Source organism: Tachypleus tridentatus, chromosome 12 (genome assembly GCF_004210375.1).
Source record: "Tachypleus tridentatus isolate NWPU-2018 chromosome 12, ASM421037v1, whole genome shotgun sequence".
Classification (NCBI taxonomy): domain Eukaryota; kingdom Metazoa; phylum Arthropoda; class Merostomata; order Xiphosura; family Limulidae; genus Tachypleus; species Tachypleus tridentatus.
Genome location: NC_134836.1, coordinates 78,292,565 through 78,315,958, shown reverse-complemented (window position 1 = coordinate 78,315,958; position 23,394 = coordinate 78,292,565). Strand labels below are relative to the sequence as shown.

General features: G+C 34.9%; 1 protein-coding gene across 6 annotated transcripts in view; it reads right to left on the bottom strand.

Moving 5' to 3' along the window:
- LOC143233708 (glutamate--cysteine ligase catalytic subunit-like) overlaps positions 1 to 16,403 on the bottom strand; it is a 135,145-nt gene extending 118,742 nt beyond the window's left edge. The window contains exons 1-6 of one of the 6 annotated variants that reach the window (XM_076470240.1): positions 16,194 to 16,403; positions 12,479 to 12,582; positions 9,507 to 9,626; positions 7,778 to 7,843; positions 7,493 to 7,603; positions 5,481 to 5,539 (exon numbers count right to left, since the gene is read on the bottom strand). In XM_076470240.1, the coding sequence (XP_076326355.1) occupies positions 5,481 to 5,539; positions 7,493 to 7,603; positions 7,778 to 7,843; positions 9,507 to 9,626; positions 12,479 to 12,582; positions 16,194 to 16,343 (610 nt within the window). In that variant the 5' untranslated portion in view covers positions 16,344 to 16,403. The remainder of the gene's footprint in view (positions 1 to 5,480; positions 5,540 to 7,492; positions 7,604 to 7,777; positions 7,844 to 9,506; positions 9,627 to 12,478; positions 12,583 to 16,193) is intronic. The other 5 variants (XM_076470238.1, XM_076470241.1, XM_076470239.1 and 2 more) reach the window with 5 other exon arrangements.
- Positions 16,404 to 23,394: the final 6,991 nt, after the last annotated feature.

Below are 23,394 nucleotides of genomic sequence, written 5' to 3'. Positions count from 1 at the left end.
AGATAGGTCTATTTTATCACAGGAGGACTGGTCAAGAAATCTGTTTATAACTGTGTTACTGGATACGTGATTTAAAGTGAAACACTATCTATATTATATTGTGTGTGTGTTTTCTTACAACAAAACCACATCGGGCTATCTGCTGAGTCCACCGAGGAGAACAGAAACCCTGACTTTAGCGTTGTAAATCCATAGACTTACCGCTGTACCAGCGGGGAACGTTATTATATTGTAAAGCAAAACATAGGTTTGTTTGTTTTGGAATTTCGCACAAAGCTACTCGAGGGCTATCTGCGCTAGCCGTCCCTAATTTAGCAGTGTAAGACTAGAGGGAAGGCAGCTAGTCATCACCACTCACCGCCAACTCTTGGGCTACTCTTTTACCAACGAATAGTGGGATTGACCGTCACATTATACAGCCCCACGGCTGAGAGGGGGAGCATATTTAGCGCGACGCGGGCGCGAACCCGCGACCCTCGGATTACGAGTCGCACGCCTTACGCGCTTGGCCATGCCAGGCCACAAAAACATAGGACGTGTACTTGCACGAACACTGGATACTCGCCTTCTACAGGATTTCTAAATCAGTCAAAGTTTTCTTTCCGAAATTCCATTGGCCTATTCCCTATGATGACCAAGTAAATCGGATGTCGATCCAATACCTCATATTAATGTTGAATTTGCCCATACGTTATCATGATATTATTAATTCATTTACAACACACTTGAGGCCATAATTTCTAGATATTGTCTACTCGGTTTGGGAATAATGTTGTTGTATTTTACCTGTTTGTAGAATGTTTGAGATTTCAGAAATTCCTCTGTGGGCAAAGTAAGCATTATTTACTGGGGAACAACAATGAAATAAAAAACGGGTACCATAATAAAAAGAACTGAATGGTTTTCTGAACCACATCTTTATGTGAAAATTGTATAGAATCATACCAAATGAAACAATTCGGAAATTCCCATACAGAAATAAAACGTAGAAAACATACGACGTATATGTATATTACACTTTTTCCCGCTCTGTTTCAGGTTTGTTCCCAAGCTAACAAGTAAATTTACTTTAAAACCAACTAGCGTTGGACTCACAGCATGACTAAGAAGTTAACTTTTCCTCATTTCTATTAAGATTATATTCAACATGAACAACACAGCCCTTATATAATGATTTAAAGTCAAATATGTAAAAAACCCTTTACTTCTATCAGAAACCTAAAATAAATGAAAGTTCAAATGCAACGTTAAGGTTAATTCTAGTTGATATAAAAATCAATATAGGTGAAAGGTCTCAAATTCTGAAATCACAAATGAAATTTAATGCCGTGTAGAGATCAAATATATCTCTTTGGAATTTGGAAGTATCCAAATACTATATTGTCCTATAGGACATGTATTCCATGAATCCGACAGCTTCCCAATCTCTAGTCTTCAATGGGTTTCTATTTTACCAGTTACCTAAAGCTGTGCTTTTCTCCGTCATTCCTGTTAAACAATGGGCAGTGTCCACTTCCAGCTGGAAGGAATGGGAGTTAAGACACACTAAGTTCATACGTGTCATCATATCCAAACTACTGTCTCTGAATTGAATTTATTACTGATCATTTCACTCACTCACAAATACTTTAACTTAATTTAAGTGAAATATGTTTTATACTGTTCTTTATACGAACCCCCTCGCTAGTACAACGGTAAATCTACGGATTTACAACGCTAAAATCAGGGTTCGATTCTTCTTGGTGGACTCAGCAGATAGCCCGATGTAATTTTGCTATAAGAAAAACACTCTTTATAAAAGTGTATTATAAGAAACTCTAGGTAAAACAGTGTTTTTCCTCAGATGTAGTACGAGTTTCATGGACACGAGGCATGTAAATGATTCAGCTTTCTTCACATTGGATAATTGGTATGACTCAATATGACATCATTGTCTTTGAATGGTTGGTCTCAACTTCGAACGCTTGATCAAACTGGCGTATAAGACGTTTATATCATACGTGTGGATACACCCTATCAATATGTTCCACATGTTTTTAAAGGCCTAACGTTGAATGTACATCGAACATTTGTGGATCAGCATGGGTGTGAATCAGTCTAACTGTAGCCAACTTTTTTCTGTGCTATGTAACGTGTTATGTATTATAATTTATCCTGGACGGGTTTCCGATTTATTATGTTACATTTTACCATTTTAAATAACCGGAAAGTTTAAATATAATTTAGAAATTAATTAATTACTGATATCTATAACATTTAGAATGTCAACAAGGTTGATACACATAATTTTCATTCTTAACATGAATATTTTTTAAAGTTCAAACAGCAACACAATACACACTATAATAACGATTATTACTAACAGTTGTTACAAATGATGGTTAACGCTAAACGCTAGCTAACTGCTTCACTGAGCACACGTAAGTTTTTCACCAATGACAATATCTAATGTACTCGAAGTGATACTAACGCTCGAGGTTAATTCTCTGAAGCTAAACGATTTATAATGTTCGAAATCTATAAATTCCCCTGGTCAAGTATCTGTACTTTCCCGACTAATAAGCATTTATCACAGTTATAACTTTCGATATTTATAGTGTACTAACTGTAGCAAACCAACAATACGAAACTGTCTCTTCGCGCTTTGATTTATAAGCTCTTAGAGTGAACTTCTCGAAAGTTCAGTTGCTAACAGTATTCGAAGATAAGTTAGTGGATTCGTAAAACATACATTGATGATTCTTACAGTCGAAAATCTATAATTTTAAATAACAGGAGGGACTTTCGCAGTACACATTTAGCCATATAAATTACATGCATTTCTAAATATATATTTAACTAAAACAAACATCGATAATAAAATAAATATATGTTAATAAATCCATTATAAGCCTCTGCTACTTTACCAACTTATAATAGCACTTCTTTTGTCTTTGAATAGCCTTTCCTAGTTGTTGTTGGATGAATTCATGCACATCAACTATTGTAGACCTTAGCCGGTCCACATATTCTACGGACATTGTGGGGTATTTTCTCATGGGGAAAGGTCATACATCACATTAACAGGGAATACTTTTTCCTATCTAAATACGAGGATGTTCAGCAACCAGCTTGTAGATATATTTTCAGTTACTTTGTATGCCATCCTGATGTACGCAAGTAGTTTAGCTGAAATTAACAAATTCTGAAAACATCCACTTGGTGGTCTGCATTACCCGATCTGCCAAACTCTTAGACTTGGGTTGACAAATTGCAGTATGCGCCTCTTCATATTATAAAACTTGGAGAACAGCTGGCTGTTAAATTGCCTCTCTGATTCATGTAGATTATTTCTTCTTGTGCTATCCAGTACTCTGCCAACACACCAGTAACAGCCTGATATATTGACCAATGAATAACCTCGGTTCATTTCATGAAGCATTTGATAGTCATGAGTATGTACCAATAATATCTTTCAATCTCTAGGAGTGGACAAATGATATTCAGAGCTATTCTTTGCACAGGAGACCCAATAACTTTCAATTAGAGCGTTTAACCTGTCTCAGCTTGTTCTTTTTGTTGGGAAAACAGTAATACACACTGTATACTACTCACACCAGTTCCATAATGGGTGTAATACCTTTTTGCTCTCTTGTTCTTATGTTATACAAAATCTACACAATTTCTTGTTACGGAACTCTAGGGAATAAAAAGTACAGCACAATCAGAATACGATAGCTCAGAAGTTTATAGTAACAACACAATTTAAGTACTTGTACCACAGATTATGTGCATCTGTGCTATAGTCCTCTATAAATGCTGTATTTCATTAGGTCAGTACTACGTTTATGGGTCAACAGTGCAAAAAATCCGGGGTTTCATTCCCTGCAGTAGATACACTGAAATACCCTTTATTTGATCTTCTTCAGTATTTAGAAATGTTACAAATAGCAACTATTCACTATTGGGCCCGGCATAGACAGGTGATTAGGGAGCTTGATTCTCAACCTGAGGGTCGAGGGATCGAATTCCCGTTACATCAGAGATGCTTGCCCTTTCAGCCACGGTGTCATTATAATGTGATGGTCAATCCAACTATTCATTGATAAAATAGTAGTTCAAGAGTTATCGATAGGTGGTGATGACTAATTGCTTTTCCTCTAGCCTTACACTGCTAAATTATGGATGGCTAGCGCAGACAGCCCTCGTGTAGTTTTGTGCGAAATTCGCAACAAACCAAATCCACTACTGGAATCAGCTACTTCATGGATTATGGAAATAACAATAACAGATAGCCCTCGTGTAGCTTTGCGCAAAATTCGCAACAAACCAAATCCACTACTGGAATCAGCTACTTCATGGATTATGGAAATAACAATAACAGATAGCCCTCGTGTAGCTTTGCGCAAAATTTAAAAAGAAAGAAACCAGTCCACATACTAATAAATAAAAAAAAAAGTTTATTTCTTCAATAACATTTGCTACAGATTCCGTCCACTGGTAGGCATAATGAACAACGTTCCACAAATAAATGTACTTGCAGGATTCTCTCGCTAATCTCTCAATCACAAATACTGAAACGAGCTTAATTCACTGATTCACTGAATCACAGCCGAAATACATTTTTTAAAGTTACAGCTCCTCAACCTTACCGTTGTGCCACCAAGGAGTCTTGTGTTATGGAATATACTAGTGTTACAATGGTTTTTATTGTTTGGTGGGTTCTTTTGGGCTATTTTATATAACAGAATAACAAAAACCTAAATAATCTACTTAACGGTAATAAAAATGTTTTATCTCTCTTACTTTAACTTCCACGGACAATATAATCAGCAATAACTACGGGGAGTAACTACTGGGCGTAACATTACTTGTACACTTCGTTTATCAGTAATTTCCCTTATTTGCTAATTCTTTTCTCCATTTATTCGTTCAAATACAAACTCATAATTCACAGTAGTGAAGTAACCTAATTAATAATAAAAGAGATACTGACTAAATCATGCACTGATTACTCATTAACTTAAGAACACAAACGAACTGCAATAAATTGAATAACTAACTCTATCGTAAGTGGTTTTAAATTATAACAAAGCCACATTGGACTATCTGCTGAGTCCACCGCTATAAATTATATCCTACAATTTCAAGGTTTTCTTATCAAGATCGCTTATCAAGTAATGTGACTCTATAGGAAGGATATTTTGTGCAGTGGGAAGTTCTTGCACAGTCCAGTTAAACAATAGAACGCAAATCAAGAAACGTCTATATTAAAAGCACAGCCTGCAACAGTATTCCATAGAACATTTAGCGCCTCCCGCAAGTACAGCGGTATGTCTACGGATTTCCACCGCTAAAATCAGGGGTTCGATTCCCTCGGTGGGCTCAGCAGATAGTCCGATGTGGCTATGCTATAAGAAAAACACAGAAACATACACACACAGAACATTTAGTACAAATATAAATAAATAACAAGTTGTTTTTATTTTAAAACACCTTACTTGGAACATTAATTATAACTTTCTTTCTTCGACGATTCCGAATATTGCGCGTTATTGCTCTGAAAGAATAACATAAAATTAATAGATTGGCTAATTATGTTAGTATTATTATTATTGTTTACATCGGTAAAGTTTAATTTTTGCATCATGGTCTCGATTTACTTGAATAATTTAGCGTCCTCTATCTTACTTCCATCGACTTATGAGGCTTGAATGCGCATCAGCATACAAATAAAAATCAACTTCTGTAACGAAGAGGCCGTTGAAAGCAATAGAACTGTAGATTGTAAAGGGCCGTCCATAAAAAATGTCACACGATTTAGGTCACCCATCTTTATCACACTTAGTTGCATTAATGGGCCATAACGAAAGTAAATTAATACTTTGACTTACATCTTTTAGTGAAATTAGTAATAAATATGTTCAACAGTTCACATTAACCCTAATGTAAAAACCTCCAGTTCGTGTCAGATTAGGTTTCTACATGACTCATCCGCAGATTGCAGGGTGACTGTGTTAGTTTCCCCAGTATGCTTCCTGTTATGTAAAATGAAAACAATTTGTATGACGAAACAATGCAACTATTTACGAGTCCAAATATTATCTGTAGACTTCAACACAGAGTTGTATTGAAAGGTAGGATATTTTGCATCCTACTTGACTTTCGTGTAGGACGGAGAACATTTTACTTCTAGGTAGAACTGTCCTACCGAAAGCAAAATTATCAGTAAAAATCAGTTAGATTAAACACTTCTAATACACAGAAAAACTAGAGCGTTTTGGTGAAACTCTGTTTTATCAAAGCTGTTTTATCATATTGCTAAGCAACAAAAGTATATTCTAATATTGTTTTTATTCTATGTACTGAAAGTACAAAATGAAATGTATGAACAACAAAACTGGAAAAAATATTTGTTGGTTTCTTAACTTATAGTCGCCGTGATTAAAAAGGTTTGGTTTTTATTAAAAACGTTGGAGATATAACAGGAAATAGCTTAATTCAGAAACAATTTAAGTTTAAAATTGAAACCGTACTTTTACTTTCATGATAAATTTTATGCACTTGGCTCTAAGCTAGGTGATTATATATTACGTCTTTACTTTAGGCTTATTGTACTAACACTCACTACACTTATAAGGTTTCACGAAACTCCAGTCTCTCATTCCTCCCTTGCACCTCCGTCACTAAACTTTTAACGAGCAGACAATAATCGGATAATTCTATCTGGATAAATTAATTTTGGCTTCTATGAATCTTCATATTTCGAGATATCAAGTGTCACGTGACGTAACACACGTTGGCTTTTATATAGGCCAGTTAGGATTCAGGAAAAATATAACGATTTAATTATTGGGTTAAAATTTCGTAGACTGTTAAACGCCCTCAAAAATATACACATAAATACACACTCTACACCGGCATATATTATATTGTTTCTTACTCAGTCAGTGAAAATGAATAAAGAGTGAAAAGTAACATCCTTGTAACACTTAAAATATACACATAAAAACAACATTTAATTGTTTCATTCCAATAACTCTTGTAAATAGTCAGATTGTCTATACCACTATTCCAAATGAATGATATAATTTTAAATGTCACACGCCCTCTACTAAAATAACCAATTATTATTTTTTGTTCATTTTGTAACTCACAGTCTTATAAGTGACAGTAAAGGATGAATATAGAAACCGAAATGTATTTCATCGACAAATTACAAGCACATGCTCTAACAAAAACGAAGGTAAAATTTAGAACGTTACACATGCTTTTAGTTTTGTTCAAATTTAGTTAACAAAACCTTTTTCATGCGTAAATTTCAAGAAACTTTCAGATAAAAACAGTGAAAATAGTTTTTCTTTGAAGATGACAGAAGGAAACTGGACATTTTTTCATCTTTTTTTCACATAAATTCATCAGAAAATATCAAAGTTAAAAATATATCAAAGATACGTAATCATGTTTATATCTTCATTATAAATGTCAAAACCTACTAGGCAATTCTACTTACCCAAACTTCGGATGTTTGTGAATAATTGTTTCATCAAGAAACACAAGAGAGTTCGTGTTATTCTCATGAAGCGAATTGGTCGCTGGATCCATAAAGTCATCACAGCCTAGTCTTTGAAGGAAAAGATCGTTTACAAAAAAAAAAAAAGTAGAGAACAGGTCGTCTGGTTATACATCAACTTACTTATTTTTGGCTTTACGTTTTAAAAAATCACAACATTAAAGAATTAAATTTCAAACATGCTGAAATTAGGCCTAGCAATTTACTAATTTTCTGCATAATTACCTTGGGAAGCTAGTTAAACTCATGAGAGACTCCCCTTGGTTCAGTGCTTGTTTTATCTCTTCTCTTCTACGTAGGAAAACAGATGGTTAATTAATTGATGCTCAATCGGAACGTGATTAAAAGCACAGCTAAAAATTTTAGCTACACTAATGAAGCTAAGTACTAAAGAGAGTAAACAAAAATTTAATTATTATATATATGTGTGTGCGTGTGTTCATTTGCATTTTATTAGTGTTACTAGGAGTTTCTTTTTTCATTAACTAATCAGTTTTTTAAGATAAATATAGAACAGAATACTTATTTGTATATGTTAAAACAGACCGATTATGCAACATATTAGACCTTGCGTGAGGTCTGTAAGTGCAGAAAAGTTATAATAACGTGATTAAGTTGCATGGAGTTGGCTAGCGAAGATCTCCCCACCTTTTAAAGAATGTGATGACAAAGAGCCAGTTCTTGTTAAATGGCACGTTTTTAAAACAAGCTGTTAAAGCACCTAAAATTAGCGTCTCTCAAAAATAGAAGTCACAAAAAACTGTTGCCATCAACTTCTTGAGACTGATAACTGTGGAGGTGATCATTTGGTCAGAATTCCTTTATCCTCAGTCATACTACGAAGACCTCAAACAAGCTATCATACACAAGCACACGATGAATCTGAAAATGACTAATCTCAAACACAACAATTAAATACAGATTTAATAACGGTTAGAATTCAAACTGTGAAAATTGTTTGTTTGTTGGACTTTGCCAAAAGCTACTCGCGAACAATCTCCACTAACCATCCCTAATTTAGTAGTTATAGACAAGGCAGCTGGTCAACACCACACACCGTCAACTATTGGATTACACATTGCCACTGAATAGTGGGTTTGACTGTTAAGGTTGAAAGAGCGCATTTTCAACGACGAGCACCACCACCACCAGGCAATGTCAAGTTCTACTATGAACAAAGAATTACTGGAAGGGTGTGGTTCTCTTTCACGTTTTCTTTTGTTTATTTTTTCTGTAATGTAAGTATATGTATATACTTATATGGGGAAAGGAACATGAGAGATTCATGTGCTGTTTATAAATTTCCAGAATATGTTATTGTTCTATTAGCTTCAGTTTTACCAGAAGTACCACCACATCATGTGATAAATTTATACTTTTTCGGCATAAAAATAAACAGAGCTTTCTACAAATGCCTTGGTAGGAGTTCTAATAAAATGGCTAGTCAATCCACAAAAACTGAGAGAGAAACCGAAACATTCTCAGCAACACTAGAGTAACGTATTTATGCTAAATATAAAATGTGATTATGTAGCTCTGAGATAAATACCTGAAAGTCAACATTTTTTTTCTGTGTTTAACTGAGCAAATTTTTCCCTTTCGAAATTTAAATCTGTATTTTTAGCTTACGCCCTCTTGAATTTCCAACTGAAACTTTCGCAGTTATTTTAGTTTTTAAATTAAAAAAATATATACACCAAGCGATTTAATCGTATTATGCGATTTCACGTATTACAAATTTTCGGAAATAGCATATAATTTTTTATAATGTGTACTACCGTATTGGAAATTCCACTCTTCTGGACTACTACTAAAACAACACAGTTTTCATAAGAATTAAAAAATATATATAATATATATATATATATATATTACACAGTTTTCATGAGAATTAAAAAATATATAATATATATACACACACACACACAAACAGAATAAATGTTTGCATTTTTACCTAGTTCGCATGTTGGTTTCAACCATGTTCAATTCATGAATCAAACCACTGTACGGCTTAGAAGGCATAGCTTCCACCATATAAGCTCCAAGTTCAGGGTGCCAAAGGGAAGAAAGTTTACTGTCATATATAAAATAAATAATAAACAATAATAAAACAATTATATAAACACAGAAAACATCAAACAAATAAATGGCACAAGAGCCTTTGAGAACTTTTGTTCGACCTGTTCTTAATTTTAAAAATACATACAAGAAGGAAGGAAGTTAGTGAAGAACACACAAATACTACTGTTTGGGCACTCTTATAGAATACTGAGTTTAGCCTTGGTGCTGATAATACCCCCACGATTTCAAATCGCAGAGTGTGGTTTTGCAAATATAGAACATGAACCGTGGATCCTCGGATTCATAGATCGGTTCTCTCACCACTTGGGCCACGCCTGGTCCTTTTTCCCATCGAAATTTTTAAAGTACCATAAACTGACGCTTACAAATCGATGTATAAGCTAAGATGCTGATATCATTATTGCTTCATACAGATAAAAGTTTCGAATTTATCTTTAAAAATAAAAACAAAGATAAATGTAAATACACAAGTGTTAAGGAGAACCAATTAAACCAACAATTATATCTACTGGCCTTACATAATAATAATAATCAGTAAACATATATACTAAAGCAAACGGTTTTTGAAATTTGTAATATTTTTGTATAATAATAGGATATCTCATTGTCCCACAATACTGAAAAAAAAATGAAAATTCTGAGAAACCCCAACTTATCTCGGATAGTCTTTATATATATTAGATATACAATTCTGATTAGATAGATGGGTAATTACAATGAATGAGACATAATATAAAATCAACAGTATAATAATTTATAAGCTAAATTTTAATAAAGTTCGCATATATACAGAGGGTGGATAAACAAATGAAACTGTTCCTCTCCTGAAAATGTTGTTGATTTGGCACATCGCTTATTAGATAACAGAACACTACGCAAAACTATGTTTTTAAAACGTACTTAACGAGTTCTGTTCAAGTATGATGTCAAATCCTAATTTTTAACACTGGATTTCGTAACTACCTGAACGTTTCATGACTTTAGTTACATTTTCTCATAAAAATGTTGTGCATCTGCTGTAGTTGCTTATTACAATTAGGTTACAAAATGATCAGACAAGTTTCTCTGCAATAATCGAACGCAAAAATGAAATTCAAAATAACACAAACCAGTTTCACAAGTTCATATTCAGTCGGCATTCCCTTGGATTTCAGTACTGCTTTATATCGATGTGGCATGGTTTCAATGAGTTTGAGGTCCGGTATGGCCAGGTAGTTAAGACGCTCGACTCCTAATTGGAGGGTCGCGGGTTCGAATCACCGTTACACCAAAGATGCTCTCCCTTTCAGCCGTGGGAGCGTTATAACGTGACAGGTCAATCTCACTATTCATTGGTAAAAGAATAGCCCAAGAGTTGGCGGTGGGTGGTGATGACTAGCTGCTAAATTAGGGACGGCTAACTCAGATATTCTTCCTGTAGCTTTGCGCGAAATTTAAAAACAAACAAACAAACAATGAGTTAGCGCAGATATTCCTGGGTGATTGACAGCCATCCTTCCCTGGGTACTTCAAACAGTTCATCTTCCGTGTTTGGCTTATGATCTTTCATTAATCAGTTTAACTCAAACCATAAATTTTCAATTGGATTGATATAGTTGATTGACCTGGCCATCTTTTGACCTCTTTTAATGGCTCCACAGTTGAAGAGAAACTTGTTTAATCATTTTGTAAGCTAATTGTAATAAGAAACTACAGCAGGTGTTTAACATTTTTATGAGAAAATGTAACTAAAATCATGAAAAGTTCAGGTAGTTACGAAAGCCAGTGTTAAAATTAGGATTTGAGATCATATTTGAACGGATCTCGTCAAGTACGTTTTAAAAACATAGTTTTGCATATTTTTCTGTTATCTAATAAGAAATATACCAAATCGACAACATTTTCAAGGGGGCTACTTCTTTTTGTTCACCCCTATACATATGTCATTAAAACTTTAATTTCAAGTTCTTGTATAATATATCTGTGTCTGAAATTTACTCCTTTTGGAAAAAAAATACTGCTGCATAATAGATTGAGAAATGATTAAAAATAGTTACGCTGTTTCTATTTTGGTTCTCTTTTTACATAAATAAATAAATACTTTTTATTAAGTTGCTTTGTAAATATAATTTTACCTTCAGATTATTAATATTCTGTGTATTGCTACAGTAACACTAATATTAAATTTTATTGTATTTTATTAGATATACCAATCCAGTTTTTTCCAGGGGCAAGGAAAGAGGAAACAAATCTACGATATTTTCTTTTTTAAAGAAATTTAAATAATGTGTTATGGTTCTACTTTTTCAATTCTCATTACGTCATATATTTAGAAAAAAAAAGGTAAGATTACATCGCGTGCACAGAACATAACACGTATTGATGATTCATAATTTTAAAGGCCTACAAATAACCTAGTGGTTAACGCTTGTGTGTTGCGATACATCACTGAACACATTCTGCACTTTCAGTCATAGATACGTAAATACTAACTTATTAACATGTACACATTTTTGCTTTCGCTTAGACTACGATAAACAATCTCTCTACACTGTTAATACATGAAGTACTTATTAACGCTTGCTTCTCCTTGTGGTCAGAAGGTCTAATTTAGGAATTGCTAAGCCTAACTCCTACTCTTAAGGATCTCTGACCTGTTGCTTTTAGCTCATGCGTTGCATAAGAAACTGTACAGGTTGAAAAGAAATCAAATACTATTTATAATGTTTAAAATTCTCTCTCTATATATATAAATATACATATACATGTATATGGACTTTAGAATAAAATTACTTCCTACTGACTGAAGTTTGCGTTACTGACAAAAAAGCATTATTTCATTAAAGGATGTTAGGTTTAACATACCCTAAATTTTCTAACATATTCATATGATCCAAGACTTCTTCAGAACGAAGACTTACACGTGCCATCTTCTTATCGTGTTCAAACTTGATAATCGCATATTCAGTCTGTAATATCACCAAACGTGGTATAAAAATTACATACATACGTTATAGATTTCTTTACTTTCTCACTAAATATAAAAGTAGGCAAAACTTGCCCACAGTAAAGAGTATGGCCAATCAAAGAAAGCATTAGGTCTGTACACTGCAAATTCTCTTTTCAGTCTTATCTGCGAGAAAGAAAGAATCTGTAACACATACATATAACATTAAAAACTTGGTTCGATAAATAATATATACATAATTCAAAAACTCTCTGCGCAGGTCATATTTCTTTCACCTGAAGCGGCGCGAAAAACAACCATTTCTCGTTAATATACACGATTGTCGTGTGCTAACCAAAGCGGTTAATTTAACTTTAACATGCACTTTACACAAATTCTACCAAGACTTGACATTTCTTGATACGCTTAACATTTAATTTAGAATATAGCATTATAAGCGTATTTACTTATAGATAATTAACTGTACGTGTAATAATACATCGTATATTTAACCTCACACACAAAAGGAAAAGGCAGAGTTAGAATGTCGCGTGTAAAAACAAACAAACAAACAACCTGTAAAATACAATTTGAGGTGCTTGCCATAAAAGAGACTACGTGAAAAATAACACTATGTAATAAAATTTTAACTTTTTTTTTTTGTTCATGGGCAGAAAGTGTTATTTCCCAATTGCTTATGCCTAAAGTAAATGGAAGAGACTTATTTTTTCTTCAAACTTTACTCTTGTGACCTGTGTAATGAAATTTTAAAATTTACCCATTTTCCAGAACATTCCAGGTGGATTTAGTGCTGAGTAGTTGATAGAGAATTTTCTCGAACTTACAAGACTTATCTAGAATGTTGTAGAACTTACTAGAATTTTCAAGAACCTTTTAGAATTTTCTAGAAATTTCCATAGTAATATATATACAGGGGCTCATCATTCACCACTTCAGTTTAGGTATTAACGCTGTTGTATTCCTCTTTGAGGTGCACCGAATGAGCCAGGGAAAGAGACGGATACTTATTCCCGTTATGGAGCAGCACAGCTTTGAGGCTTCTACAGCATTCTAAAAAGTTCTTAAAAATTCTTGTAAGTTCGAGAAAATTCTCTATCAACTACTCAGCACTAAATCTACCTGGAATGTTCTGTAAAATGGATAAATTTGAAAATTTCATTATCCAGGTCACAAAAGCAAAGTTTGAAGAGAAAAAAAAAGGGTCTTTTCATTTACTTTAGGCATAGGCAATCGGGAAATAACACTTTCTGCCCAGGAACAAGAAAAAGTAAAAATTTTGTTACATAGTGTAATGAACGAGGATATATGACATAGGCTAAAGCAAATCAGAAGTACATCTTCATATGAAACTGTCTAATTGGCAATGGAATTTTAATCAATAAAGTTGCACATAAATAACTAAAAGCACCATTCGGTAATTTTGAAATCAAACAGTGTAGTAACATTAACTCTGAGGAAAGTCGAGAAGAACTTGAAAGATGAATTAATTAAACAATTATTACTCAGAGTGGAGGAAGCAAACCATAGCACATAAAGTGTTTAAACTGGAACTTAAAACACAAAATTCCCAGACAAAATCTATCGTAATATAGAACTTGCTCGCAAATGACGACAGGAAATGAAGACTGTAAGACTGAAAAATGTGGAAATTACATTTATGGCTGTGATGAATCGATCATTGGCAATAACCTAAGGAGACGACAATACACTGAATAAGAGAATACTTCATTTCATATCTGTGGTAAGGAAAACATTAATTTTATAAGCCATTTCATGAGTCAATGGATTCATTAATGGAAAGCCTTGTACCGTGTTTTAAACTATTTCTGTGATAATCATTTTTCGACTTTGTCTGATAATGAACGATAAAGTGTTGCCCCCAGAGATAAAGCAAGGGAATGGATTAATTCAAATAGTTAGTGGTCATAAAGTTGCACCAACATATGTCCCACCAGATTTGGTACTGATGAAGAGTATATGTTGGAGGCGAATGTCGTTCACAGACATGGATGTGAAATGACACTAGCTTCAAACTGTTTCGTATCTATGACCAGGAAATAAATGCGCACTTCATTATAATAACACCACAAGAGGACGAACGTCCAGTGAGAACGAGAACAAAAGAACAATATAACGAAAACGTTTAAACTAAAGTGCAACAGAACAAATAATTCACAAAGTAAGATGGTCAAGTTCAAAAGTTATCTATACCATATGTCATGGAAAAGAAAATCGCTAGAAAAGTTGGATGAAGAACTGTTGTTCTGGTCTTTTTTTTTATTATTATTCCATAGAGTTGGCCCATTTCTTCAAACAAGTTTGATCCAAATCAAACATACATTCCAGATCTGAATGAAGTTCTCATAACTTGGATTTCATTAACTAACGAATTTTCTTGTTGGAGTTTCTGCTCCATGGTTAGGAACAGCATATACTTCTGGTCATTTTGTGAAATAGCCACAACTATAATGTATGTATTGCAAATTAAAATAAACTTTCTCAAGTGTAACTCCAAAACAATACTGTTGTATCTTCCATTTTTATCCATTCATGGATTTTTTTTTACTCACATGAAGTCTCTTCTTTGTCTTCAGCAAATTATATATCTCGCTTGGTGGTCTTGCTGCTGTTGTATTGAAGTTTAATCAAAGTTCTATTCTATGTTCGACAAAATAATCCCACTTCTAATACGAGTGTCGTAACGTGTTCTCTCGTTGGGCAAGTTATTTTGGATTGCTTGTTACACATAATACCTAAGTTCACTGCACATAATAATAACATATTTATTTATTCAATAATGTTATTTAAATGTTAAGCTCACTGAAAGGGCTAACTTCACAACATTACGAAAGTTTCTAAAACTAAATTATGTCTGACTCGCAAATGAATTTACTTGTATAATTTTCTCGCTAATCAGTCGATAAAAATACAAAAACACACTGACTAATTGACTGACTAGTTAACTCTCTAAATCACAAATGAACAGATTCACTGTTTATATTTTCAACTGACACTGAAAAGATTATTTAGTTAATTCAATAATTTACTGATTTAAATACAAACTAGGTTTCTACTTACTACAAGAACCTTCTAGGTGTTGCACAACCATTACGTAATGTTTTACAGTAAAACTGTCTTAGACGGAATCGCACGGGTTTGTTTGTTTGTTTTGAATTTCGCACAAAGCTACTCGAGGGCTATCTGTGCTAGCCGTCCCTAATTTAGCAGTGTAAGACTAGAGGGAAAGTAGCTAGTCATCACCACCCACCGCCAACACTTGGGCTACTCTTTTTATCAACGAACAGTGGGATTGACCGTACAATTATAACGCCCCCACGGCTGGGAGAGCGAGCATGTTTGGTGTGACCGGGATTCGAACCCGCGACCCTCGGATTACGAGTCGCACGCCTTAACACGCATGGTCATACCGGACCAAATCGCACGAGACCGAGTAAAATTTCCGGCTTAATTTGTTTGTTTTGAATTTGGCACAAAGCTACGCGAAGGCTATATGCGCTATCCGTCCCTAATTTAGCAGTGTAAGACATGAGGGAAAACAGCTAGTTATGGTAAAAAGAAGAAAGTAAGAATAAGATAACTGTATAAACTAACCTCGTCTCCCCATATAAAAACGTCATTTACACGGTCTCTTTGCTTGTTAAAAAGTTTGATGAACTGCTGAACGCCATGACGTTTAACATAGTCGGCCCATTGTTTTGTTTCCTGCCAACTTAAAAGAGTACCTTCGGTTAACAACCCCATTATGGTTAGCAGTGCTGTAGTAATTTTTGTGAAGGAATCCTCGCACGCGTCATATTTTACTTTGCCACAAAATGCATCAATCACGCTTGCGCAGATTTCGTGTTACCCGTCAAGACGAAGCAAAGCAATAAAGAACCAATCTAAAACCTTCATTTTATCAAGTCCTCCTCTAATATTGATATGAACTTTTTTTTTGCATGTTCAGTGATTTTTTTTTAATTTCGAGACTTTTCTTGAGGTGTTCCGTAAAATGTTCTTTTAACGTCCATTTGTTTAACATTTTGTTTTTCAGTTGATCTTGATTGAGTTAATCTAAAAAATTCGTCAATATAGTTATTTACAGTTATTTTCACAGTACACACGAGTTTCAATTGTGAGAAAGTGGAGAAACTGAGAACATAAATTTGTTTCTTCGCTGTATTTACACTTTTGACTTAGAAGAACCATCAACCTTATCAACGATGCGAAAGTTATAACAAATGATTGAAAGACAATACACAAATTATTCGTTAAAATCCACTAATTACTTCATGCAAACAACAACAAACATTACCATGTCTCTCTTTGCAGAGGTGAGTTTGTTTATTTTTGAATTTTGCGCAAAACTACACAAGGGCTATCTGTGTTAGCTGTCCCTAATTTTGCAGTGTAAGACTAGAGGAAACGCAGCTGTTCATCACTAACTACCGCCAACTCTTGGGCTATTCTTTTAACAACGAATTGTGGTATTGACCGCCACATCATAACACCCCCACAGCTAAAAGGGGGAGCATGTTTGGTGTGACGGGGATTCGAACCCGTGACCCTCGGATTACGAGTCGAACGCCTTAACCTAACTTTGATGTCGGGCCATCAAATTAAATGAACAGTTTTATTATTTTGTGCTTTTCAACTTTATATTACCACAGGGATATTTCGAGAAAAAGAAATCAATTTTTATAAGTACCTCACAGCATAAACCTGCTGCTAATAATAATTTCAGAAATTATAGGTTTCTTTTTTGCAAGGTCTGTCATAATCCTGTACTCCTGGTACCGAAATACTGAGGCAGAAAGGAGAAAAAGAAACACCGATGCATCTTGGATTTGATAAAAACATCATACCTTTCATCACAGAACCAGAAGAACTGACCAGTGTAATGTCTTAAAGTTTACTAATATGTACTTCAATGATTCAACTTCCATCAAAAATTGTTTTATGACAACTTTAAATGCTAGTGGTACTAATGACGATAGTGAGAGAAAGGGGGAATAGGTTAAAACAATAGGATTGTATTTATAAAAGTATAATTTGAGATAATGTAAAATTCTTTTAAAAACTTTGGCAGATAGAATGCATATGGGAGACCAAGGTCCGATATTTTTGACGGAAACTGTTTTTCTTTATTGGCAAAATTCATAAGATGCTCATTTAAAAAAAAATCAATAAAGTTAGGGTAGGTTACCTGTATTGAATTTTTACCTGAAACATAGTGACAATGCTAAAAAATATATAGAAATTTCCACAGTAAATGGTGGTCGTGAACGGTAGCAAGAGAAGTTTCAGATGCACCTGGTTGTTTTCCACACTCCTTTGTATGTAATGAAAACTCTTATAACGCTATAAATTGGGGTTCTATACTCGTAGTAAGCACAACGCAATTGAAGGATCAGTCCTGATGTTGAAATAATCCTTTTCAGTTGCATGCTATTGTTTATGTTGTATATATTTATCTAGAATGGGATAGTCTGTAGGCAAGTTTTTGATAACAGTCCATGTGCATGTTGTTGAATACAAAGTCACACACTGGTCATGCCCATCACAGGTATTGATTGGTTTGTTTTGAATTTTGCGCAAAGCTACACGCTAGCCGTCCCTAATTTAGCAGTGTAAGACTAGAGAATAGGCAACTAGTCATCACCACCCACCGCCAACTCTTGAGCTAATCTTTTACCAACGAAAAGTGGGATTGATCGTCATATCATAACACCCCACGGCTGAAAGGAAGAGCATGTTTAGTGTGATGGGGATTCGAACCCGCGACCCTCATATTACGAGTCGAGTGCCTTTACCACCTGGCCCACGGGTGTTGACGCTAGACTTTTAAAACAATAAATCTTTAATGTTTTTCAAGTCATTCAAGGTTTAAATTCGTTAGTTTTTGTTTCCAATTGTTAGCTGTCACATGGTAAGAATGGTTGTTTGTTTGCAATTAAGCATAAAGCTGTTCTCTGCCTACCACGGGTATCGAAACCTGGTTTATGGCGTGGCAAGTTCGCAGCCATACTGCTGTGCCACAAGAGGGCAGGTATGAATGGAAAAATCTAGACAGTTGGAAATGCACCATCTACTTAAAATTATCTATCGTGTTGGTGTTACTAATAGGTTCACAAATATATAACTTGTAAACATATATTTCTTACGTTGGTGATAACACAAGTGGGCCTGGCATGGCCTATAGCGTTAAGGCGTGCGCTTCGTAATCTGAGGGTCGCGGGTTCGCGCCCGAATCGCGCCAAACATGCTCGCCCTTTCAGCCGTGGGGGCGTTATAATGTGACGGTCAACTCCCACTTTTCGTTGGTAAAAGAGTAACCCAAGAGTTGGCGGTGGGTGGTGATGATTAGCTGCCTTCCCTCTAGTCTTACACTGCTAAATTAGGGACAGTTAGCACAGATAGCCCTCGAGTAGCTTTGTGCGAAATTCCAAAACAAAGCAAAAAAAGATACCACAAGTATTATAACAAATATTAGATTTGAAACGCACACACCCTAATTGCATAGAAACAATGGTATATTCCGGAAAGTAATCACATTTATGGTTGTATTAATATCGGTGTTAGCTCCATTAAGCTAAAATTATTTGATAACAACTAATATAGAATATCCACGATACGTTGCGGAATTTTAAGGTCCTCTCACGCTTCAAAGAGGTCTCAAAATACCAGCCATGTGTCTCCATTATCTTAATTGTTTCTACATATACAACAATACGTCAATTCATTAGGTGATTTATTTGTTGAAACTTCCCTAACTCTTCCGGGCTTTTTCATTCTGTGCTTTTATACGAATTATTTTTAACCTCCAATGTTTTAAGATTCATATTTTTTTATTTCAGTTTTCCAAACATAGTTTGTTTGTTTTGAATTTCGCGCAAAGCTACTCGAGGGCTATTTGCCCTAGCCGTCCTTAATTTAGCAGTGTAAGTCTAGAGGGAAGACAGCTAGTCATCACCACCCCCAGCCAACTCTTGGGCTACTCTTTTACCAACGAATAGTGGGATTGATCGTCACATTATAAAGCACCCACGGCTGAAAGGGCGAGCATGTTTGGTGCGACCGGGATTCGAACCCGCGACTCTCGGATTACGAGTCGAACGCTTTAAAATGCTTGGCCATGCCGGGCCTCCAAACATAGTTCAACTTTATTTAGTTCTTAGATCTGTATTCCTTTCCCCATGGAAAAAAAACATTTAGCAGAAAACTCAACATATTGTTCATTCAGTGACAATTATGAGAGACAAAAGCGATACTCTTCTATAGAACCCCAGAAAACATAATTATGGAACTTAAGGTCTAGAGTGTAAAAACAATTAGCACTTGTACAGATCTCATTTGACCCTCAGTTCCAACGTTTAATGCACCAACCCTTTTTATGTTGTTTTTTTGTGTGAGTGTGTGTCAGAGGAACGATGTAGAGAAGTAACGTGTTTGTAGTTTTATCAGAAAATCAGACATGCCGTTTCCTTTCTCTCATTTCCGGTAACTTTACACCCTGCTATCAACAGGATGCTGAAAGATTATACAGTTCATTAAGAAATCCTGTTCCATTTTCTCCTTTCCTAAATAGGGTTAGGCTTAAAGTAACTGATTAAAATCCAAATGCAGTGGTTCAAGTGATGAAATCTACAATTCAGAAGATGTTTGAAACTTCAAATAAGAACACCGTAGGAATTTAATAACAGCGAATCTTTCTTTGCAACAGAATTCTACTCCAGTCATTGTAAAATAAAATGTTATATTACATTTAGTTTTTTGGCCATCCTAATCTTTGGGAATACTAAAATTTAGTATAATTACAAATAACTGTTCTTTTCCGGATATTAACGAGTGTTTAACAGAACTTCATTTATTTTTACCAAATTGTCGTGCTGTTTTAAAGAGTTATTTTTGCTTACAGAAGGCTTTACTGAAGGACATTAAAAACTACAATATCATGATTGAAAGACGTCATGTTTAACATCTCACTTTAACCAGTGAATGTTTAAGTTACCTTACACTGGAGGTCCCACGTCGATTCTTTGTTGATTTTGTATCTTTAACCTACGTACAATCAGAAGCCGGAGTATGACAGGATAGAACACTTGAGCATTTAAAAACAATGGGTCGTTTCCATTTCAAGCCTAAGTGTATAGATACAAAAGGTTATATCTTAGGAACTACATGTGGTTTGGTTTGGTTTGAATTTTGCGCAAAGTTACACGAGGGCAATCAGAGAGGAGGCAACTAGTCATCATCACCAACCGAAAACTCTTGGGCTATTCTTTTACCAACGAATAGTGGGTTTCGTCGTAACATTATAATGCTCCCACGGCTGAAAGGGCGAGCATGTTTGGTGTGACGGGGATTCGAACCCGTGACCCTCAGATTACGAGTCCAGTGCAATAACCACCTGGACATGCTGAGTCTTGTATGCTCAGAAACAGTCTGATTTATCTTTGGAACAACAGAATATTGTAAATGGCAGCATAACTAAATAGCGCAAATAAGAAAAACACTTTTAATGGCTCCATCACAGGTATCGAATTTTAGTTTCTCACACTGTAAGTCCATAAACATCTTTTCTATGCCACTGGGGTGTGGGTACTTTTACCAGAACGTAAGGTTCATCAGAATTGTTGTAACAAGTATCCAAAACAAAATAAATGTTGTAATATAAACTATAGATACAAGTGATACTAGTTGGATAAAGTTTAAGACGCTTTTCAATCCCTGTTTTAGTTTGCATTATGATCTGTATACAGTTACGACAGAAAGTGTTCATACCCCTGTGTCCTGGGTGGTTTTTTGCTCATAACTTAAAAAGTATCATGATTAGGCTAATAGAAGTATAATATATCATAAATATTATACTAACACACATCTACATAAATTTTTTATGTAAATTAGACGACAAATAAAGTGTTTATAAACAAATAACCAAAAATAGGAGGAGCAGTAAGTGTTCGTACAGTTCAGAACATGTGAAAAAAACTGATATTCCGTTAAATTTTGTTTAGTTTGACGAATAAACTACATTATACCATTCAAGAACTGGATGCTGGGTTCATAATTATTGGAATTCAGTTAGCAAAAAATGTACTTCCGGCAATTTAGCGCCGTCTCCGTCATTATCTGCTTGGTCATCATGGCGAACAGGAAAGAACTGTCCAGTGATTTAAAAAACCGAATTATTGTAAAATACAAGTCTCAAGTGTCTCTTTCCGGTATTGCTAAACAACTTAATGTGCCGAAATCTACTGTTCAAAGCATAATTGACAAGTATAAGCTTACAGGATCAACTGCTAACCTCCCTCGTTCCGAACGCCCCACCAAAATTCCAGAGAGAACCAAAAAGGTTCTCAGAGAAGTTAGTAGGAACCCTCGTTTAACGCGTAATGACGTACAGAAACTGGTAAGGGAAATTGGGGTTGAAGTTAGCATTTCTACAGTTACGAACATGTTACGCTCTTCTGGGTTCAAAGCATGCCGTCCTCATAGAACTCCATATTTAAAACCTGTTCATTCAGAAGCACGATTGAGGCATGCAAGAAAGCATATAGATAAACCATTTACCTGTTGAAATAGTATCCTTTGGTCAGACGAGACTAAAATCAAGCTTTTCGGCCACAATAATGTTCGCTATATTTTCCGTAAGAAGGGCGAACAAAATCTTCCAAAGAACACTTTCCCTACAGTTAAACACAGAGGTGGTTCGATCGTGCTATGGGGTTCCTTCAGCTCTTCTGGTGTAGGCAGCCTTCACCGCGTCAACGGAATCATGTAAAAGAGTACGTTGATATATTGGGCACTTATATCAAGAATGATGCTTGGAACTTGCGGCTTGGGTGTCGTTGGATCTTCCAGCACGACAATGACCCTAAGCACTCATCGAAATATATGCAATCCTGGTTGCAGAGGAAGCATATAAGCGTTCTGGAGTGGCCATCGCAATCACCCGATCTCAACCCAATTGAAAACGTTTGGCATGAGTTGAAGACCAGAGTTCATCAACATCATCCGAAAAACTTCAAAGAGTTGGAGGCCTTCTGTAAAGAAGAATGAAAGAAAATACTAGTCGAATACTGTTAAACGATCATGGAGGGCTATGAGGAGAGAATGCGCCAAGTAATTCACCTGAAAGGCTACACAACTGACCATTAAAGAAGACGCACGAACACTTTCTGCCCCTCCTATGTTTGGTTATTTGTTTATAAACAGTTTATTTGTCGTTCAATTTACATAAAAAGTTATGTAGATGTGTGTTAGTATAATATTTAAAATATACTCTACTCTCATTATCGTCATCGTGATATTTGTTAAATTATGAGGAAAAAACTACTCACGACGCAGGAGTATGACACGATCTGTCGTAACCGGAGCTATTTGAAGCAGTTTGGATTTGCCAATCAAAATATGAATTGAAAATTGTTTTAAAATCTATTTGAGTAGGATCAACCTTGCTTGTATACTTTTTATTGCAGCATTTTTGTTTTGAATACTTCTTATAGTATTTCTATGAATAACCAACAATTTCTACTTTCTGTTAAAACAAGTTTTTTACCCCTATTTATTTGTTCAGCTTTTATATGTCTATGGAATGGATACATCTATAAACTTTTATCTTAAGCTGTTTGAGCTGATCTCGATTGATGTTAGTAAGTTTAGTAGATTTTGTCTACTAAGTTTGTTAAAATTTTAGAAACTAAGGGGCAAAGTGTATGCATCACCTTAAAAATGCAAGCTTGGTCTTTCTTCAGTTAATATCCACAAGTTTATATTCTAACACTGTTGTTGTCATATGCATAACACATCA